General features: G+C 40.1%; 1 protein-coding gene across 2 annotated transcripts in view; it reads left to right on the top strand.

The window, feature by feature from the left end:
* Positions 1–20,555, top strand: part of LCA5 (lebercilin LCA5) — a 31,442-nt gene extending 10,887 nt beyond the window's left edge. The window contains exons 6-9 of one of the 2 annotated variants that reach the window (XM_015859024.2): positions 777–922; positions 2,540–2,678; positions 4,445–5,038; positions 20,215–20,555. In XM_015859024.2, coding sequence (XP_015714510.1) covers positions 777–922; positions 2,540–2,678; positions 4,445–5,038; positions 20,215–20,360 — 1,025 coding nt within the window. In that variant the 3' untranslated portion in view covers positions 20,361–20,555. Of the gene's footprint in view, positions 1–776; positions 923–2,539; positions 2,679–4,444; positions 6,429–20,214 lie in introns of those variants that run through there. The other variant, XM_015859023.2, reaches the window with a different exon arrangement.
* Positions 20,556–21,158: the final 603 nt, after the last annotated feature.

The following is a 21,158-nucleotide window of genomic DNA, read 5'->3' on the forward strand; positions in this document are numbered from 1 at the left end:
ATTAATCTGTTTTTATGTTCAGGTATTAAAATACATTATTTAATAGAACTAAGCTTATGTGCTTTTAAGATACAAAAAAGTATATTTTAACTTAAGGATTTTACTTCTCTGAATATGAATTCTCTGAACTCTGTGACAAGCAAGAAGATGAAAACGTATCTTGTGGCTAAATTTTTAACAAATATTCAGTGTACTGTGATTTTATAATCACAGAATCACAGAATCGTAGAGGTTGGAAGGGACTTCTAGAGATCAAGTCCAACCCCCCTGCCAAAGCAGGCTCCCTACACCACGTCACACAGGTAGGCGTCCAGGCGGGTCTTGAATATCTCCAGAGAAGGAGACTCCACAACCCCCCCTGGGCAGCCTGTTCCAGTGCTCCGTTACCCTCACCATAAAGAAGGTTTTCCGCACATTTGTGCGGAACTTCCTATGCTCCTTTTTCTGCCCGTTTGCCCTCGTCCTGTCTCCACACACTGCTGAAAAGAGTCTGGCCTCGCCATTTTGCCCCCCACACCTCAGATATTTATAGACCTGGATCAAGTCCCCTCTCAGTCATAAATAGCTTTATTTTTGGTTGTTTATTTGGCATGTAACAGGTGCTGGGAACAGTTATGTGAAATTTGTCAACGCTTTCCACTTCCATATTTGCAAATACTTGGGAAAAAACAAAAACAAAACAAAACAAAACAACAACAACAACAACAAAAAAAAACGGGTAGATACACAGTGGGATATTTTAAAGTGAAGATACATTTTGTTTTTATTTTCTACAGCAAACAACCAAAATATCAAAAAAGGAACACAGCTCACGAAAGGAATACAGACCAGTGGACGCTTCTCGTCTGTAGAACTCCCTCCAGAATCAGAGTTGGACTGTGGTGATGCAGTAGATAAGAAAGAGAGAATTCTTTCAAGAATAGTGAGTTCCATTTAAATTATGTGTGTGTGTGTATGTGTGAGACTTGCTCCATATAATTCATCTATCAGCCTGAATATTGAATACCCAGCTTGATTTTTGGGAAAAAATATACAAATATACAGAAAATATAATTTAGTCAATACTCTGATCTTAAAGAGAAACTCTTCACTTCCAGAAATACGTTGTGCTATTTTTTGTGACAGTTCACCATACTCTGTGTCTTACTGATGGCCACTAACTCTACTTGTTTCTTTTTATGCCTCTGTCATTTCTTTGAAGTTTTCAAGCCTTCATTTTGTTTTTCCTTTTCTTTACTTCTAAAGCTTATATGAACAATCTGTTGTAACAGTGCTGGCTGCTTTGTCTTTCTTTTTGTTTTGGCCTTAATTATGGTTTCTTTTACTTTACAAATTTATTTCATGAGCCATAAATCCAATGCTTCCTCTTATTGTCAGAGTACTGGTATTTCTTCTGTCGGTTATCCAGCTTTGTGAATGTGGTTGGATTTGTTGTTGTTTTTCCCCGCTTCCCTTTTTGTTATAGAATGGTATAATTAGAAATACTCCTAATGCTTCTGTGAGCTCAGGCTAGAATTAGAGATTTGAAAGATAACATTAGACAGGATCTGGTACAAATTTGATGCACTTTCCTTCCATAAGGCTAGGACTATCTGTAAGACATAATACTCTCATGATGGTCTTGATTAGCTTCCTGATAGGAGGGAAGTATTTTCATGGCTGGTTTCTTTATTCATGCTTTCTGTTCCAGAATGTTTTCATTGTGTATGGCTATAGTTTAATGCATGTATTTTCCAGCACTTCAGTATGTGGGTTCCATAAGCACGCAGTAGGTACAAGCAGAGCTTGTGGAATTCAGTTGTTACTTTAAGTTTTGTAAATTAAGGTTGGGTAATCTATTTCACTTATTTTAGAGTAAAGTAAACTCCCACATAAAGTAAAATATGCTTTCTTAGAGAAACAGGCACAAGCCTCAAGATTAGCATCCACTTGTTGGATTAGGCTGCCTTTCTCTTCCTTGCTTTTTTGTTAGTGGTTTCTTACTGCTGTTGTTAATATCTTTTCAAGCGTATTTTCCTTTAAATGTGTGCATGTGTACTCATGAGCTGATTTTTAACCCAAGAATGAACCTTTCTCTTTCACTGTCTGTCACTTGATACTCCGTATCTTTAAGTACCATTGTGAAACTGTCTGAATCTACAACCTACTCACATCAGTAAGAAGTCAGATTGTGGTAACTAATTCCTTGTTTGCTAAAACAAAAACAGGCTGGGGTCTGGCTTCTATTAAAGTCAATTACTGAGTTTTACAGAAAACTATTCTAACACAGTGACAATTTTATGGCATTGAAGCAGCAGTGTTCCTGAAATATGTACTACTGAATAGAATTGGTTGTTAGTTTTGTTTCAGATAATGTTAGAGGTGTTAAGATAATAACCCCAAATCCCTGAGTTGTCAGAGTTGGTTTGGCTTAGATGTCTTACTCATTTTTATGATTAGCAGTAAAGAACACCATTTCAGAATGAGATAAAAGGTTGTATGATGTTGTTTGATTCATTATTTTTCTGCATCGGTTTGTTATTGTATCAATTTGTTTCAGGAAAAAGAACTTCAAAACAAAGAATGGAAAGAGCAAACAGACCTCCTAGAACAAGAGCAAGACAGAGAAAAGGAAGAGAAGCTGAAACGTGTTCAGGAACCACAGACTTCAGAGGAGAGGTTTCAAAAGCTACGTGATGGTAAGAAAATGGGCAGCTGAAAGCTGGAAAATGTAAGATAGAATACTAAGCAAGTGAGACTGCTAGGTTTTTTTTGTGAGAAGAGCAAAATGATTTTGTAGAGATCAGTACAGTGGAAAATTATTTTCAGTTATGTTATGCAAAGAGATCAGAAAGAAAAGTGGAATACAGAGTAATCTGAATCCTGTACTCAGATGTGATTAAGTGTGTAGCAGCAAAAATATATTGAAGTCTGAGAGATTTTGCTTTACAAAACAAGGATGACATAGCAAGTAAATGCTGACATAATCTCTGATTTGCTACATGTTATTAAGGTAGACAGTAGTTTGCTACTGTTGTAACACAAATCTACTGCCCTTAATAAGGCCTCTTTTTTCAGTCCTCATTTCACTTATGTCATTGGAGATAGTAATTTTATGTTCTTACCTTATCTTGTGTGAATCATTTGGTGTGGCTATTTGAAAAACTATATCAGTTTTTATCCTTACATCTTAATATTGCTTATTCTTTATTCATTTGGCTTTCAAAGCATACTAGTGGCTTACATTTATAAGATTCTTTTGTGTATTTTGAAGTATTTCAGACAAACAACATCCTGACATGTTAAAATGCTCTTTCATTGATTATAATTAATTAACAGAGCAGTTTTTGTAGATGACAAGGAAGAAATCTAAAAAACTGCAGTTGCTTTTAACTAAATTCTACATAAATTCCCCTATTTCCACTCACGTTGGTGTATAACTTAATCAGGCCAGGAATTTACTCTGTTACCTGTCTTAAGATGATTCTGACCATGTTTTCTTACCGTATAAGCTGATATTTTCCCCACTTTGCGTACAGAAAGGTACATACTTTACTTGTTGCAGTGATATTTTCAAATACAATGTGATTGAAAATACTTATAAACTGAACTGTTGGAGTTCTTTCTGTAGGCTTGGTCAGAAGTACAGCAGATAGCATGGAACTTTGTGAAAACATCAATCAACAGTTTGAATTAAGAGTTCCAAAGGAAATGCCAATGTGTTGAATAGGCCAACTTTTATTCAACTTTTGACCTAACAAACATGTCTATTGTGACTTGTTAGAAAAATTATTTTGAGAAAATAAATTCTTAGAAGCTTTCTTTTTCTTGTACATATAAACATTTCCACATGTGAGTAGATTAATTACTGTTCTGCACCTTACGTGCCCCTTTATATTTATGCAGATTGACATTAGCACAGGTGCTCTCATTGTATTCATATAATGGGATATGAGACCCTTGTGTGAAAGTGTCTTATGCAGAAGATTCAAAATGTTTAAAATCACGCACAACATGAAAACAGTAATGATTGTCTGCAACTGTGTTGCCTGATAGCTTTACAGGATCAGTTCCCTTCACAGTAAAATCTGTATATCCTGGTGCTTGTGAAGCTGACGAAGACCAAAGTACTGTGCAAGTTGGAACTATTAAAATCAGTGGAGTTACACTAATTTCTCTTCAAAGCCAGGAAATACGAAGGTGGTTGGCAGAAATGAATTTCCACTGGTGTTCTAAAATGTGAAAAATGTCCTAATCCTTTTATAAAAATAATAGTATACCTTTGTATCTCAGCAGCTAATGTGGTGGATTTAGTTGTTTGAGTAATTTTACAATGAGAATACCACACTGTGTGTATAAGAACGTACTGCATACTCAATGGCTTTTCCTTGCGCTGTTTTCGAAACATTCTTGTAAGGGCAACTTAAGACTAAGACATTGTAACTAATGTTTAAACTTCCTACAGAGTGGGAAAAGGAAGAATGTGACAAAGTGGAAAAGGAAAGCAGCTTTTTATTGAATAAAGAAGATAAAACAAAGATGGAAACAGAAATACACAAACCTGAAACAGAGACAGAAAGTTCTGAAATGCTGGAAGAACGTCGAAAAAGTGAATTTCTGCTTGCCAAAATGAATGAAATTGATAGAGAAACTCAAAATGTAATGAACGTGAAACTTGCTTCCCAAACATCGTTTGTAAACGCGTTGAGAAAATCTGATTCTCCAGAAAAGAAAGAAAAAAATGGTCAAATGTTTGAAATTCCAGGGAAGGTCACAAATGGGTTTCCCCAAGAGGACAGCCAGGAGGATGCCACAAGAACACAAGGGCTGAAGCAGCGAAATTTAAGGACTGTAGACTTAAGTAATGAGTTAACATTTGGTAGTTATGTACCTTCCTTTGGAAAAGTATCGGGGAGACCCAGTTGGCTTAATCAAAAAGATGACTCTTCAGAAGAAAATGTGAAGGAAAATGCAGATTTCCATAGTAAGAAAGAAAAGAAGTCCAATTTAATGGAACAACTCTTTGGAAGCAGTGCCAGTACCATCCTCCTTCCTAAAAGTAAGGATATGAAATCTTTTGACATAGATTGGGAATCTAGTAATGCCCTTCTTGATAAAAACAGTAAAATCAAAGCAAAGGAAGACAATGATCTTTTCAGTGAAGGAAGAAACCTAAACAGGCACCGTCCGCAACACGGTGGAAGCAAGCCAGCTTTTAAAACTCTGGGTTCTTTAGAAGATGAGATTGAAGAAGTAGTCTTACAATGATCATATTTTATATTTTTCATATGTGAACACCAAATAAATATTTTCACATAATATTTATTAGATACAGATTTGAAATATTTCAGATGTAAAGCCTTATGAAGGAGTAATTTACTTAAATGGATATATTTGTTCAGAGGAAAGATGCGCTCTGGTAGATCAGCCTAAGCTACAAGCAGGAAATTTGTTTTTAAAAATAACATCTAAATAGAGGCTGGGAAGATCTGGTAGTGACTATTTTGGCAGTAAGACAGTGAAGCAGTCCTGAGGGACTTGCTGATAGGTGAGATAGTGACTAGCTTGCCACTTAAGTCAGAGAAGACGTACTTGGCCCTACCTTGGCTCTGGATCAATGGTTTCTGTTGCCACATGGTGCCATCTGACTTATGTGGCTGTGGCTCATAGTGCCAGTCTTGTTAGCGCAGTGCTGGTAGGGATGCTGTAGGAAGGGAAGGTTTTACAAAGGCTTACAGTCATGCGCACCTTTCACCTACATGCACTCACAGACATTTTGTGCTCTCTTGCTGACTTTTGCACACAGTCTTTATCGCTCTCTTAATTATCGAGACTTATGTGTCATCTGTGATAGATCAGTTAAACCGTACTTCTCACAAAGGAGAATTATTTATGACAGAGTTAGCTGGCTGAGAAAGTAATGGGCTTTTAAGTGGCAGCGTTGGCATTCAGAGCAGCTGGTAGGTGCGCATCTCTGGCTAGCCAGTGTAGGAGGTATATTTTTTTACCTGTAGGCTGCTCACCATACACTACTTTTAGTTTGGTTTACTTCTTTTAAGCTTCAGTTTGCTTTCTCAGGCATTCAGAGAGCCTGTAAACTGTATCAGGAAAAGGCGTATGTAACATCAATGTCATGAAATTGATAGAAGAGACTTAACTTGCACAAAGCCTCGGGTGGAAAGAGAATACTCTACACTGCAATCGTGTTATCTCAGAAGAACCTCAACAGAAATACAACTAACTCAGGAGCAGCTGATCTCTTTTCTGCATAGGTTTTCTGGAGACCTTAATAACAAACTTGTCTAGGTTGTCTAATATTTTCGGGTTATATTTATTATATAAGGCCATTTTTTTGTAATTTTTGAATTTTCTACATAAAATTCCAATCATTAGGAAGTTGTTTTTTTTATCAAAAATGCTTTTATTAAAACAGTTAAGTAAAATCTGAACGTGTAGATCATCTTTAACAAAAAGTTTTGACTTTTTATATTGTGTTACTGATGGAGGGCGTGGGGGGGAGAGGTGGGGGGTGAATCTGGTGGTGACATTGCTAGTCATGTAATTCACTGCATGGTGCATGTACATAAATTAGAACTGTAGGCAGTGAAGTATGTAGCAGAGGTGTTCCAGATAATTACATGAAGGTCATCATTCTTTACTAGAGTGGCAGATTTTTAAATGCTTTCTTGATAACACTCCCTATGAGCCTGATATAAAGCACACTAAAATACAGAAGGGGTTTATCATGATTTCAAGAAGCTTTGAGTCAAGATTTCTGTGGAAACAATGGCTTTTCTGAAAAGAAAGGCTGGTGTCTGCATCATGTAATAACTTTCTTTGCTCTTCCGTTCAGAAAGAAAATCAGAAGAAAATTAGTCACAGATCCAGACTGGGCATGTGGGACTATTCTCACTAATCAGGCTGAAGCAAAAAGCAAACCACATTCACCTGCTCGCTTACAGTGCAAACCTGCTTATGTTGGTTGTAATGTTACAGAGTTCAGCCCATTTGTTTACTTACTGCCAGAAGTTTAATTCTGACCAGTAGTAGTGAGTTTAAATGTCTGTGTTATTCTTCCTCAGTTATTTGTTTGGGGATATACAGTGTTCTGAGTGGCAAAAGTTGGCTTGTAAGTATGTTAAGTGTATGCGAGTGAGTGGTTATTTATCTTATAACTTTCTTAATTGCGGATGAGTACTGCCCTTCAGGACTAAGGGGCTGTGTTCATGAAGATATTGCTGTGGCTGTTTGCTTCTGTTTCCTGTGGCTGAGGATTACAGGGCGCAAAACAATGATGTAGTTGCCGTGGTTATTGAGGGTGACGTAGTGTATGGGAGGATTGGTTGGTTGGTTTGTACAGTGACCCATTAACATCTATCAGATTCTAATTATCTTGCTGAACTGTTGTGCTCTGCTTTTTCAATTGTAAATGTATATTTTTTAAGTTGCTTTGTACTATAAGCCTGTTCTGAAGTTCACAAGTGTCCGTGTTCCCTTAGCAGACCTTTCCTGAAGCAAACATTGTGCTGGCTTGCACAAAAAGGTATATCCTCTAGGAAGGTGAAAATAAATTAATCTGCTGGGAACAGTGCCACAGGTATATTTTTTGTTTTCCCCTATTGCTTTCTGTCTTTACAGCTTATTGTCTTTTCTTGCTACGTTTACAGTTTTAGTGTTACTTGTGTGTAAATGCCATTACAGTCAAGAAGTATAAAAGCACTTGGGACTTGGAGGGAGCAGGAGGGTGGGATTATTGGATCCTTCTCCACATCTGCAAGCAGAATTTCTGATGCTGAGAAGTAACAATTTTCCACTGTCTGGAAGCAACTTCTACAAGGTCTTAAAAGGCTCTATAGACATCATGGTTGGGTTCATCAGTGTACTTTAGCCCTTTTTACCCCTGATCTTGACTTCCATATCCATATAGTATGTATGTTGCTTTAGCAGTGCTTGCAGAACACTCCACATTGTGGGGGATAAGGAGCAGGCCACAAGTGTAGACTGTTCTGATGATGATCTGTGATGATGACTTGATGTTTATACAGTTGTAGATTCTGTTAGAACTCTGATAAATTCTGTTTCTCTAATTTTGCTTTGCTTATTGCATGCATGCCTGAAGAGGTTGATTTCAAATCTATAATGCTTCTAAATGAGGAAATTTGGAGCGGATGTGCTTTAGGCTACCTGGTAGCCTGAGGTTTGTTATGGTGCCAAGACAGAAGCTCTAATTCTGCTAGCCCAGAGTCTATTAGCTCTGTTGAGGGTTATAGAAGAATATCTGATCTGGCATGTTAGGAGTAGAAAACTGATTAGGAAAATGCCTTGAGGCAAATGGCTAGAAGAGCATCAGTGGGACTTTAGTGGGTATTTACATACCAGAGTCCTCAAGGTGAGCCTTTAGTATTCCAGAAAATAATAAATTCGACATAGTGCTCTGAAGCCAAGACTAGCAAGGATCTGCACTGCAGAAATTAACAGCTTCAGGAGAATAAGTGCAGGAAGGGAGGTTTTGTTCCCAGAGCTACATGGCTTCATGAAGTCTTATCTTCTCTTGTCCTGGTCTGACAACTTTAAACATAAGAGAAGCCCTGAGTGACTTTGCTCATCTATAAGATTTTCTTTCGCTGGATCATATTTAACATGATCTCCCGTTTTGAATTCTGTCTTTGATTAGCTGTGAAGTTTTGATGTCAGTGGGAGAACAATTGTATCAGTGTGCACTGTCAGCCAGGACCTCTGGCTGCCAGGAGTTGCTAGGATACCTGTCACAGGTATGGCTCACTTGGCTCAGCACCAGACAGTTTGTTTAAAATGTAGGTTCATGTCTTTGCAATGGGTGTGTATGTGTGTTTAGAGTGAGCTAGAGTGACCATTGTGCATATCTGCTTTTGATAGGCAAAAACTCTGTGCTCTGCAGCAAAGAATGCAGAGAGAATAGTGATTCCACCAGCATATGACCATTGCTTCCAGAGGGGAACATAAGCCATAGAAAACCAAGGATAAGTCTGACTTGGCCTGTAGGTATGGATTAACCTTGTATCTGTGAAGACACAAGGGAATTTTTCACCTCTTGTATATTATTTCTTGACTCTGAGGTTGGACCAGTTGGCCTCTAGAGGTCCCAGCCTATGCCCTTCTGTGATTCTGCCATCCTTCCCGTGTTCCACTGGTATTAATGCTCCCTTTGTAAGTCCTCTGTACAAAGCTGTTCCATACTGCTTAGACAAAGTTGCCTCAGATTCTCCTGCATGGCCATCTGTTCTTGAATATGAGGGCCATATTGTGCCATTGTATTTATGGCACAAATGCTAACTCAACTCTTTCTTGCCACAGTAAGGCAGTATCCTTCCTGTACCCTATAAAACTTTTCTCCAGGTTCCTGTTTTCTGAAGCATGTTGCTCAAACCTTGTCTTAAGGACCTTCTCCTGTCACTTCTGTGACATCTTTGCACTGCCCCAGAACCCTTATTCTTCTTTTACTCTCATGATCTTATGCTGCTATGGCTGTGACTTTCCTCCCTGTTGACCACTGTTTGCGCTGTCTGGCTTTGGTTGTTACTTCACCTAAACACAGCAGTTATCTTCTTCCTCAACTCCCCTCACTTTCCCTGTTCTCTGGGTTTCCTTCCTTGCCCTGTAGCTTCCTACCAACCATGTGTCTCTTCTCATCCGTGGGTTGAAGTAATGTTGGAAGGCTTCATAAGAAGGGGTTGTGATGGTTCACAACTGGTTTTGTCTGTACTACTGCATACAAGCGGTAGTACTAAGTGGAATACTAAATGGGATGTGTTGAAGTAACATTGTCCGCTGGCTGGGTACCAGGATTCTTATACCCAGCTGGCCTTTCAGGGTTCCTTGCATCAGTGCAGGGCACGAAGCTTGTCTGCTAGGAAGCCCTTGCATCCCCTAGTCACTGCTTGGTTTATGGAAGGCAGTGGGTTTGGATATGCCCCTTGGTGCTCTTCCAGTTTCACTTCTGAGAGTTATTAGGATCTTTGAGCTGCCAAGAGCTCTAAGCTGTTCTTCATCTGTCTGCCATAGCCCTTTAATGGCTTAAGTCTTTGTTTTAGTCTTGGTTTAGGCTGCCCTTATATTCCCAGTAGCCTGAAAATCTGCATATTGCTGTGACAGGATCTCGGTGAGCAGTTGATGCGGGAGCTGCTATTACAGCCTTTCTGCTGAACTGTCTGCTGCTCCCACATCCCTGACCTACCCATTCATTTTTCATTTACACCAGGCTTAAGTGCTTCCCTTACTGTTCACTGTGGTATCGTGAGAGTTTGCAGGACTCAAGCTGCATGCTGCTGTATTTTTTGCAAAGCTTCTAAGAAGTTTTTGGCCTTGCTTAGTAATTCTCATGGCAAGGATGGATAACCCACCTTCTGTAATTCACTAAAGATCAGTTAATTACCAGTAGTCAACATGAAGAAGTGCTGTTTGTATTGTCAAAGGGCACTAACTGAACTCTTGTACCCAACCTTCTAGTAGCTATAAAGCTAAATGTGGGTTTGTGTTCTCCTGAAACTAAACCTTAAACTGCCTGCGTGAACCAAGCTCTGGGTCCTGGGGCACGATTCTTATTTAACCAGCAGTCGTTTGTTTGTTTGCTTTCTTTGTGTGTACCTTTCTTTGTCTCATAACCCATCCTAGAGAGTAACAACAACACTGCCTTGGTTTCACTGGAAGTTTGTCTCAGAGCTCCCTGAGCCTATTGGCCTCATGGCACCCACGTGGAAACCCTGAGGAAATGAGGGGCACGGAGCCCTTCTCTGTGTCTCTGCAGGGAGAAGTTAGACTAAAAATGTCTGAGTTCTCATTCATTAGATGGCACTGCTCCGTTTTCATGTGTATATAGGCATCCTCTGTCTGAATCTCAAATACTGGAATGCAAAAGGCATTCAGCCAGTTTTCTGTCCTGGAACGAGTTGCAATGTGTAATTTCTTCTATCAGAGAAATGCACGAATATAGCATTAAATGTTTTCTTAAGAGTACTTTCATGTCTTCTGATCTTTTTCCTCTTGGATTTTGTTTCTACTGAATCCACTGCATATGATGGCACAGGATGCAGTTTTGCTTAAGTTGATAAATCCCAGCATCCTGCAATCCAGGAAAGATATCCACCATTTACGTGGCATGAACAACATTTACAACATTGACTAGAAATATTTGATGCAATATTAATATTCCCGTATTCCTCTCAATTGTAAATTGCACTCTGAGGCTTAGAGTCCATCCAAACCCTGATTCAGTGAATCCTCATTTTAATGAGTGGCAGTTGACAAACGAGCCTGATTTTCTGAGGAGTGGAGCATTGCAGAGCCTATTGAATTCCAAGTAAGATGAATCTTCCTGGGAAGCAGATTGTTGTCATCCTGAAATTCTTTTAACCCCTTATATAAATCTGCAAATTTGTACTTCAGAGTTCAGGAGCTCTTCCCCTGTTTGGCCCAATGGCAGCCCTTGGCTGTAGCATTCAGCCAGAGCTCACGGCTTGGGATTTGGGTGTTACCTCTGTAGTCCCTTACAGCAAAACTTGTCATCTTTAAGTTTGCTGTTACTGAGAGTTCTTCTGTTTAAGTACTGCTGTTCTGTGTTTTTTAGGCCTGGATAACGCTTTATGAAGTGCATTCTGGCACACTCTTACTTCTGTGAGCCTGTTTGAAGCAGCTTTCTTTCCTGATCTGGGGTCATGCTCCTAACAACTCTCATGCATCTAGGGATGAAAACACTTTCTTACCCTGGACAGCAAATGTTTGAGGAGGAAAAAAATCCAAACCAATGAACCTTACACAGGCCACCTTTCTCAGATCAAGATGTGATATGAAGGACTCTGTATTTTCTTAACTTATTAATTAAGTTATGACTCTGAAATAGTCTATGGATCATACAGGGGCCATATGGGCAGTGCATACAACTGTCAAGAACTCTTGTATGTCACATGAGTTTCCTTTAGAGGGCACCATTGACTTCCCTAAAGTCTGCTTAGATGTCTGCATGCGCTGCTAGTGAGGTTTGTCCAAACCTGGGCATTTTAGGTCCATATGTTGAATATTTTTTGTTCTAAATATTTGGGATGCTGTGTGCTACCACACATCATCTACCATATGCAAAAAACTGACATAAAAGCCACTTCTTTATGGACTTGTAGGCCTTGGCTATGACCACCTTAATCACCAAGAGAATCGTTGGAAGGTGAGTATGCTCTGCAATGCTGAGCAGTGCCTTACTCATTAAGGGTTTAGAAGAATGGGGAGGCTCAGCTTTGAGCCACAGAGGCCGCAGTATATGAGCCATCATTTTCACAGCGTGGTCTTTAGAAGTGCAGGTTTTCACATATAGCAGGACTGGTCACTGGGCCTATAGAGAGAGAATGGATACTCCTCTCGTATGGCTTCCTGCTTCACAGCAGAAATGATATTTTCACAACCACTTCTGTCATCTTTTTTTCGCACACACTGTTTTATTTTATTTTTTTACTATGTTTTGTTCTTTATTTTCATAAGCTGTATCTGAGAGGATGTGGCTATGCAGTCATTTAGCTTGATAAAGCGATGCTAAGAGCATTCAGCATTAAGAGGTGAATAGGTGATGTGAGTTGTTCACTAGAATGAAGAAAGTTGTCGTTAGATCTTTTTAAAAGGTTTTTTCTGCTTCTGACTTTTCCTGTCCCAGCCTGAGGCAATGTATAGTCCATGGTGATGTAAGCAGGATAATTGTGTAAATAAATGTCTCCCCTGCAGAGGGAAAAAAGGGAAAGAAGAAAAAAAAAAAAAAGAGAAAGAGATTAATTTTAGAATTGGATGCATCTCGTTTGTCCAGATAACTGTTGTAATTTCATGGAGATGAAGGGACATCCAGCAAAATGGTCATTTGGTTGCTTACCTTCTCTCTCGCTCCTTATTTATGATTGTTTATACGTTGCTCTGTGCAATTGCATCAGTATGATCCTGATAATGTGGGTTCATATTTTATACTTATGAGGTTAATTAACTGCAGAGCTCCAGGGAGCCTATTTCCCTTGTCATCTGCAATGCTAGACCGTTCAGTGACTTTGCAGACCATGATCCAGATCTTTAACCGCTCTCATCACATCTTTTGCTGCCTCAAAAGGTACTTATACCCTACAGTGGGAGCAGGCAGACTGGCTGGCACAGACAGAGAGAGAGGGTTGGCCTGATGGAAGAGGAAAAGCTCATATGAGGAAAGTAAACTCATCCTTTAATGGCTTGCAAGGTCTTTTGCAGGCACCATGAAGCACTCAAAGGTGGCATTGATAGCTGGAAGAGGAGCTTAGCAGAAACGCTTAAGTATGTAATGTTGTGAATCTCACCAACTTTGCTTCTCTATTCTTCCATCCCTGTACAGGAGATTTTTATAACACCCAGCAGATTAAACCTTCAGGTTGGCTCTGGTTTTCAGTAGTCTCAATATAAACTTACGTTGGTGGGGTTCTGTGTTATGCCTCTACCTACAAAAGCTTTTAACTTCACTTTCAACTTCATTACAACACACTGAAAACATGAGATCTCCTCTACAATTTTATTAAATGGTTTTTCTTTTTTCCTAGTTATGTAATTAAAACCCAGTCAGAAGAACGCTTAGTTCTCCCAGACTTTGTGTTTATTTGGATAGAATTCTATGGGAGGCATGTTTACGTCTGTGATACTGAACCTCAGGGAGTTCATTGCATTTCAGAGCCACCAAGTCTTGCAGTTCCCATGAGATTGTTAGCTATAATTTTAAAACCTGTTGCTATGGGGAAAACCTTGAAGATTAGAAGCAGGAGGAGTCAAAGAAATAGAAAGTACATTTAAGAAACAAAGATAATGAGAAAAAACAATGATAAAATAAGGAAAATTCAAAATACGCATTCCATCTTGTGATCATTTTGTTCAGTAATATCTTTGTTTTCCTGACAAGAGATGACAACTTGGTTTTGGAATTGCTCAGGAAAATATTTCAAGTCTCCATTGCTATGACTCTGAGATTGGAGCTTGTTCGTGCTGTACGCTGAGTGCTACATGAGATAGGCTGAATACAAGTAGTCAGTGAGATAAACCTGTGTTATCAGGATCTCTGTCTCACAGAATGGATACAAGCATGCAGAATCTGATCTCAGGGCTGCTTAGAACTTGTGGCTCCAGGTACCTTGAAGAAGGCTCAGCTGCTCTGTAAATAGACACATCCAGTCCTGTTTCAGACTTGGGGTACTGTGTTTTCATCTGTCTTTGCATGGAAGCCAGCACAGCAAGTGGCAGCCTCTCTGTAACCGTAGGTTCTTGTACCTGTGTTTCTTCTCCTGCATGACAAGAACAGTGATGTGCCCAGGGAAGTACTGGCTAACTTAGGCACATTTGTAACCCTTTCTGAGAGTTTCTTCCGCTCAAAGGACTGAGACACCTCAGAATTAAGTTCCTTCTAGTGAAGGACAACATAAATGTGAAGGAAGTCAGTTACCTACTGATCTCAGATGTTCTCATCTACTTTGTTTCAAAACTGTTTATCAAACACTTTGCTTTAAATGTGGTCCGAGAGTACTCAGGCAGTGGCCCCAAAGTACTCCCAAGCAGCCAGGCCACTGGGCTTGTTGCATGTAATGTGAGGTTTACCTCACATAGTGATTCTTCAGGAGCTGAGCAGTCTCCTGGTCATTGAAAATTCAAAGTAGTGAGGGAGGTGTTCACGGATGCTGACCTAGAAACTGGCTGCAAACCAAACATAAGCTTGAGGTCAGCTGCTGTGCTGACTGCCTGCTTATGGTGTGAGGGTCTTCTCTTTCCTGTGAAGCTCAGTGCTGTGGGCACTAAGCCTTCTTGAGGGGCCCAGCTACAGCAATGGGGACCCTGGACATCTCACAGGCTCCCAAACCCCTCTAGGACAAAGCAGCGTAGACAGTTCTGGTGCTTATAAAGGTTAAGGCTGGGGCTGTACCCTCAAGGCAGCCTCAACAGCAGATGAAGTTACTTTCCTTCCTACTGGAACACTCTTTGCACATCTCTTGCTGGCAGTTTGTCCCACAAACAGCAGCTCTTCACCTGCTTCTAACTCAGAGGTCTCCTAAAGGCAAGCACTTCTGCCTCTGGGCTTTCCACCACTTATAAACTACCTGCAGTTTGTGCTTTGTGTGCAGAAAAGAAAACAGTGAGAGCGAGTGCATGTGTGTGAGAAGCCTCAAAGCAGCACCAGTGTTGTACGCTTTTATCTTCCCAAGCCTTCCACTTATCTCCTTTTTAGAGATCCTCCATTCCATCTCAGTCTGGCACTGTGCCCCACTGCAGTCATGCAAAACCCAATAGCACCCTGATCCCCTAAACCTCTTTAATTTATTTTTTTTCCAGAAAGAAACTTTCCTTCCCATTCCATGTTATGACCTTTGAATAGCTCCCACATAACCTGCAGGTGCACTTACTCCTAACCTCCTCTTTCAGTGTAACAGCATAGGAGCAGAAGGGAACCTTTTGATTAACAAATCCAGTCCTCTGCTCAGACATGAAACCGTGTCATATAATCTTTGGCTTAATCTGATTTAGCTCAATCTGAACATAAGTTGGCTTTTGTGTCCTGTGCTTCCTTCTACCCAGCTGTTTTTGCTGCTTCAGTGATGAAAAAGCCTCCGACTTCCAGAATTACCCTGATAATTCTTATTTGGCTCTCCACAAGCACCAAGGTATTTCTGCAGTGAAAAACTACCGCTTTGCTTCAGGAGGCTAAACAAGACAAGCTGCCTTTATCTTCTCTGGAAATTCAGGCTCCACAGTCCCTTGCTGTCCTTACGATCCCCAGTTTTGTGTGGTTCTCTCCTTAGGAGCTAGTCAGGCAGAGGCAAATTGGTGCAGGTGTCTGCTAGTGTCGTTATTAGAGATGACTCTGAGATACAATAGAACGTGGATGAGAGTATCTTCAAAACTAAGGGAGCTAGGACTCAAGCACAAATTCTGTGCTTTATCTCTTAATTAGTAATAATTATTATTTATTATTGATTGTAGTGGTTTGCCCAAAACACTAATGAAAATGTAGCTGCAACTCCAAAGATCTGGTAATTTGATTAGGAGCTCTATCAAAATTTTGTGACAATTACTCGAATATATCACAATTAAGAGTATAATTAAATAATTAAATGTACTCAAATGTATCGCAATTCCACGTATCTCTGATATCTAATGGAACCTATAGATCCAACTTATTGCTATTAGCCCTACTGTTTTTCACATGGACAGGCTTAATGCCTTTTGCACCCAGCTAATGTGAGGACAAAGGACTGATGTGGTGAGCAATGGTTTCCCACTGCTTCTGTTGAAGCCAGAAATGTCATTTTTCAAGTAAACAGTGTCAGATGCAGAGCTCATAGAAGCCCCTGCTCTTACTCAGCATTCAGAGATCACGTGAGCCCTTTAAGCCATCACTGTATGCTGGAGCTTCATGATTGGTTCATCATCTACTGTGACTCCTCAACTTCTTTTCTTTTCCCTAGGACGTAATCCCTGCTCCCACAAGCACAAATGATGTTCTTTTCCCAAGTAGGTCGCTATTTGGCTTCACTGTAAATGAATTCTCTTTGTTGGCTTGTGTTCACATCTGCTGGAGGGAAGAGCGCTCCTTTTTGTTACTTAGCAGTCCTCCAATTTTTGCTTTATTGGCAAACTTTATCAGCGTTATTGTATTTCCTTCCAGCTCACTGATAAAAGTTAAATAACATGACGAGACGTGGCAACACACTGCAAATGCACTTCCTTTGATGATTCCCTCTGCATGCTGATGCCTGAGATCCATCAGTTAACTGGTTTTATCATCTACAATTTTAGTTGCAGTTGTGCTGAAGTATAATTGGTAACTATTGAAATCCCTTGTACGCACATATATTTTGTAACCTAAATTGGCGTTTCTGCATTTATCAACCAAATCTGTGGCATGACGTGACTGAAGATATATTGAACTATTTGAAAAAGTCTGATTGTTTCTTGTTGCAATCAATTGTGTGTCTCTCCTTTCGTTTGTTTAATAATGAAATCTCTTATCTGCAGTTCTGTTGTACTTATTAGAACCAATCATTGGCTGTCAGAGGCATGGTAAATTTTGTAATTCTTTGAATGCCTTTTATGTTCTTGTACATAACTACCTATTTTATCTGCCTGCTCCTCTTACTGGATGGCCTTTTAAATTCACAGTATATGTCTAAAGAGAGTCTCCAATGCCATAAACCACTGTATTGCCTTCTTTCAGTTTGTGACAAGATGAGACTTCCAAAGTGTTTTTGTATAATCAGATGCCACAACACGGAAATAAGCTTCCAGGCCAGGCAGAGCTGATTTGAATAAATCCACTATCTTCCCATGTCTGTATCCCAGCAAATCTGGAGTCTACGCTTATGTAAATACATTTGAGAGGTCTTAACTCATAAAACTGTTGAATTCCCAGTTTTACTAGGAGGAAATGTTCACAGAATTCCCTGTCTTTTCATAGGTCCTTCATTCAAGCTCCTCTCCAGTGCTGGGGCTTGAGAGATGCCATGTGCTCCAGGTCACCCAGTGGTTGGGTGAACTAATAGCCCTTAGAAATCAGACATCTAGGAGCTCTTGGTATTTCTGACAGAGGAATGAGCAGTTTTTAGTGTACATACAGTGCTTGTTAAAATGACTCCAGTGAAGCATTCTCTTTTGGGATGTGGGTGGCTGTCAGCAAAGTGCTAAGGTTTTGGCAACTGTTTTCTGCACACCTTTTTTTTTTCTCCCTGCATTTAAAAGGTATGCCATGTATTTAAAAGGATAGCCTAAGAGTGTAGCCTCTGCATTATTCTTGCCTGCCTCCCCTGAATCCTTTGCATCAGCTTTGGACCATGGAGAGCCAGTAGCGTTCTTTTGCCTTGGGAAAGCCATCTGATACGATTGGAAAGACTTTCAGACCTCCACAGCAAAGCCAGGTGCCAAACATGACTGCCTTATCTTCCAGAGGCCATTCTGTGCAACACTGATAAAATCATTCAGTGTTTGCTCTGCATGGGAGAGCTTCTGCTTCTCTGGCTGTGTTGCTGTGATGTGGACAGGGCTGGGAGATGCTTCTGTGAGAGGCCATCTCTCCTCAGCACCAAAGAGGCTTCAAGAGGTGGGTCGAGGTCCTCTGGGGCTGCTGTGAGCAGGGTTAGGCCTCAGCTCAAGGGCTTCCTCAGGGGTTGGCTGGGTGAGGAAGGGTGTTCTGTATGGCAGGCTGAGCACCTGATGAGCAATCCAAATGGCTTTTGGAAAGGTGAAAGTCCAAACACGGGCTCCCAAGCTGGGCTATGCCATGAAGGACCTTAGGTCTGTAACAATTAAGGAAGTAATGGCCTTTTTGTTCTGACTTGGTGCGTCATGCAATGAGGTCTTGATCCTTCACTACAACTCCTAAGCAGTAAAGTAATGCAAATAATTAATAATAATAATGAGCTGGGTTTCATTACATGTCTTGCCCTGAGTAAAATCCCCTGTGAACAGTTACCGCCTGTGAGAATATTTAATGTCTTACTGCAATCTGAAAATGTAGTGCAAATGGCAGTGTAATAAACCAAAGAACTTCATCAACTTCTAATTGAAATTAATGAGAACTGAACTAATGCCTTGTACATAAAAGAAGAGACTCCTTCCCCATCCTTAACAGCAGTTGGCTCTAGGGGTGGAGTGGTTCAGCTTGAGTTATCTTCTCTTGCCACCTCAAGCAATGATCTTATTGCAGAAAACCAGTCTTTCTGCAGCCAGACAGCAAATACCAGATGGAGGAGCTGTATTTTTCTCGTGATCCCTGCAGAATTAATCCACAATCCAGATCCTATGGACGTATCAAATCCATGAGAAGTGACAGATTTCTCTATTGTGGGAGACAAGGAGCTGAAAAGAGATTCCCCTCCTGTGAGACCATTTCCTGCAGCACTCATTCAGAAGTTTAGGCACAGATCAAATCTTAACCAAAACAGATCATTAATTCAAGGGCATTTTATACTCTGCGATGGAGGTATATATGTTAGAGACAGCATCAGGCAAAAGCACTGTGTACTGAGGCATGCCGCTGTGCTTCCCTAGACGGCCATTGAAGCCCTTCCCCATCCTCATCCCCTGGCAGCAGACATGAGTAACAGGGGCACTTGGTAGCTGTCACTGAATTTTATTAGCATGCCATAGCTCAGGCAAGTATGATTCTCCATCCCAGTATTTTTCGCCAGTATGATGGGTACATGAACACCTAATGGTTGCAGTGGGGCACATCTCAAGCCACTCAGTTCCAGGTTACTGACACATTCTGTCTTCAAATGTGCATGCAGCACTTACTTTTTCAATAACTTTTTGCTGTAAAAATGGATAAAAATAGGATCTATTTTTTCTTTACTAGATTGCACATCTTTGCAAATCTTTAAGAGTGTTTAACTTGCTGAAAGATTCAGCTTGGTCATTTTGGTCATTCCACCTCACTTCATTGCAGCTGTTTCATGAGATTTTGTGGGTCATCTGTGAAGAGAAGAGTCATGGTGACGTACTGTAGTTTTCTACAGCAGACACAAATCAGGAGGATTGCATTTGGAGGCATATCATGAAGTTTCAACAAGCAGGTTTAGAGAAGTCATCCTTCCTATGAGATCACTAAAGCTGCCATTGCCCATAAAGCATTTAAAAGACCCGAACAAACAGCTACTTAAGGTCCTCAGCTGTTTAATGCTGCATTTTGTTGTTCCTTTGTTGTTGTTGTTTTCTCCTCTACTTAATAGTTGCTATGCTGTGTTCTTTTTTCTCAGTGCCAGAAAAACATCCAGTCAAAGACTTGGAGAAATGATTCTATGTTTCTATAATTCAATTATTTTTTGAAATGGGGTATTTAAATTCTACTTCTGTCTAAAAACCTAGAGAGCGCTAAATATCTGCAAGGTTTTGGGTGACTGCAGTGTATGTGGATGGTTGGCTCATGACAATGTATCTGGAAGGCTGAGTTTGAGTACCAGTCTTCACCTCAGATTCTGTTGTTTTCTTTCTTTTCATAGTATTCATGCTCACAACTTAGACAAATTAATCCTTTTTTATATACCATCAGTCTGCACTCCGGGTCTAATTTAGAGACCTGAAAACCAATAGAGAGCATTCTAAGCAAAGACTAAGAGCATTATCTAGACAAACGAAAGAGATGGAGATGTTGTATTACATTTTCTCATATCTGGATTCAGATGCTTTGCAACTACAACTTCTGTTTTCTGAAAATGATTAGTCTTCACCTTCCAGATACTTGGGAAGCGGTGCCCAGTCTGTGTGCTTCTCACCAAAATATTTACTCGCTTGGAAGCAGAAATGCCTCGTCAAGGTTTCACAACAGAATTTACAACTGCTTGGTGGAGAAGGATGGTTTCTACGGTGATGTTATGTGCTAAGCAGGAACAAGCAGATTTACATATTAATCACAGGACAGCCAATACCATTCCCTGGTGAGTGCTTTTACTTTACCTGAGCTCACAGTTATTGGACTGATCCCAGCAGATTTGCCTTTATGGCAACATTTGCTTTTACTGTGACATCCCTTGAGTGTTCAGCCTCCATAAAAATAAATAAATTCTCGTTAAACTGTGCTAAGTTCATTACCAATTAATTTTATTTCACTATATGAAACTCTAAATAAAAAAGACAGGTTTATTTTAGGCTTTTAACAGACTGTTGTAGTTAATCATGTGCATCAGGCAAGAGGGTTGGTTGCTAAGAAAATCTTTGGCAGGCTTCCACGGGATTTGTATATTATAGACAGAAAAAATACCAAATTGTTGTAAGTGCATCTGTTAATTTGAATAATGAAACAAACAAACACATAGACAATAGAACGATTTCCTGCTCAAGTTTTGAGTAAATGCCAACCTAGACCAGAAGTAACACACGTCTTAGCAATTTACAGGGCAGGTAATTTGACTCTGGAGTCCTGATTAAGATTTTTAACAAATTTAAATCCCCTTTTCTATGTGGACAAAACTTAAGGACTTCTGTTTGCCAGTGGCTGCCCTTGAACTGCTACACTGTGGTTCCAAGCATGAGCTCAGGGCTAAAATAGGTGTCGAAACCATTTGCAGAAACTGCCAGTGTGCTCATTACTTCCAGGAGAAATCTCAGCTGCATTTGCATTTAATGCTCTCCTTTTTGCAGTGCTCTGCCATAGGATCAGGCATAGCTTTCTCTGTAATTTT

The sequence above is a fragment of the Coturnix japonica genome, chromosome 3 (genome assembly GCF_001577835.2).
Source record: "Coturnix japonica isolate 7356 chromosome 3, Coturnix japonica 2.1, whole genome shotgun sequence".
NCBI lineage: Eukaryota > Metazoa > Chordata > Aves > Galliformes > Phasianidae > Coturnix > Coturnix japonica.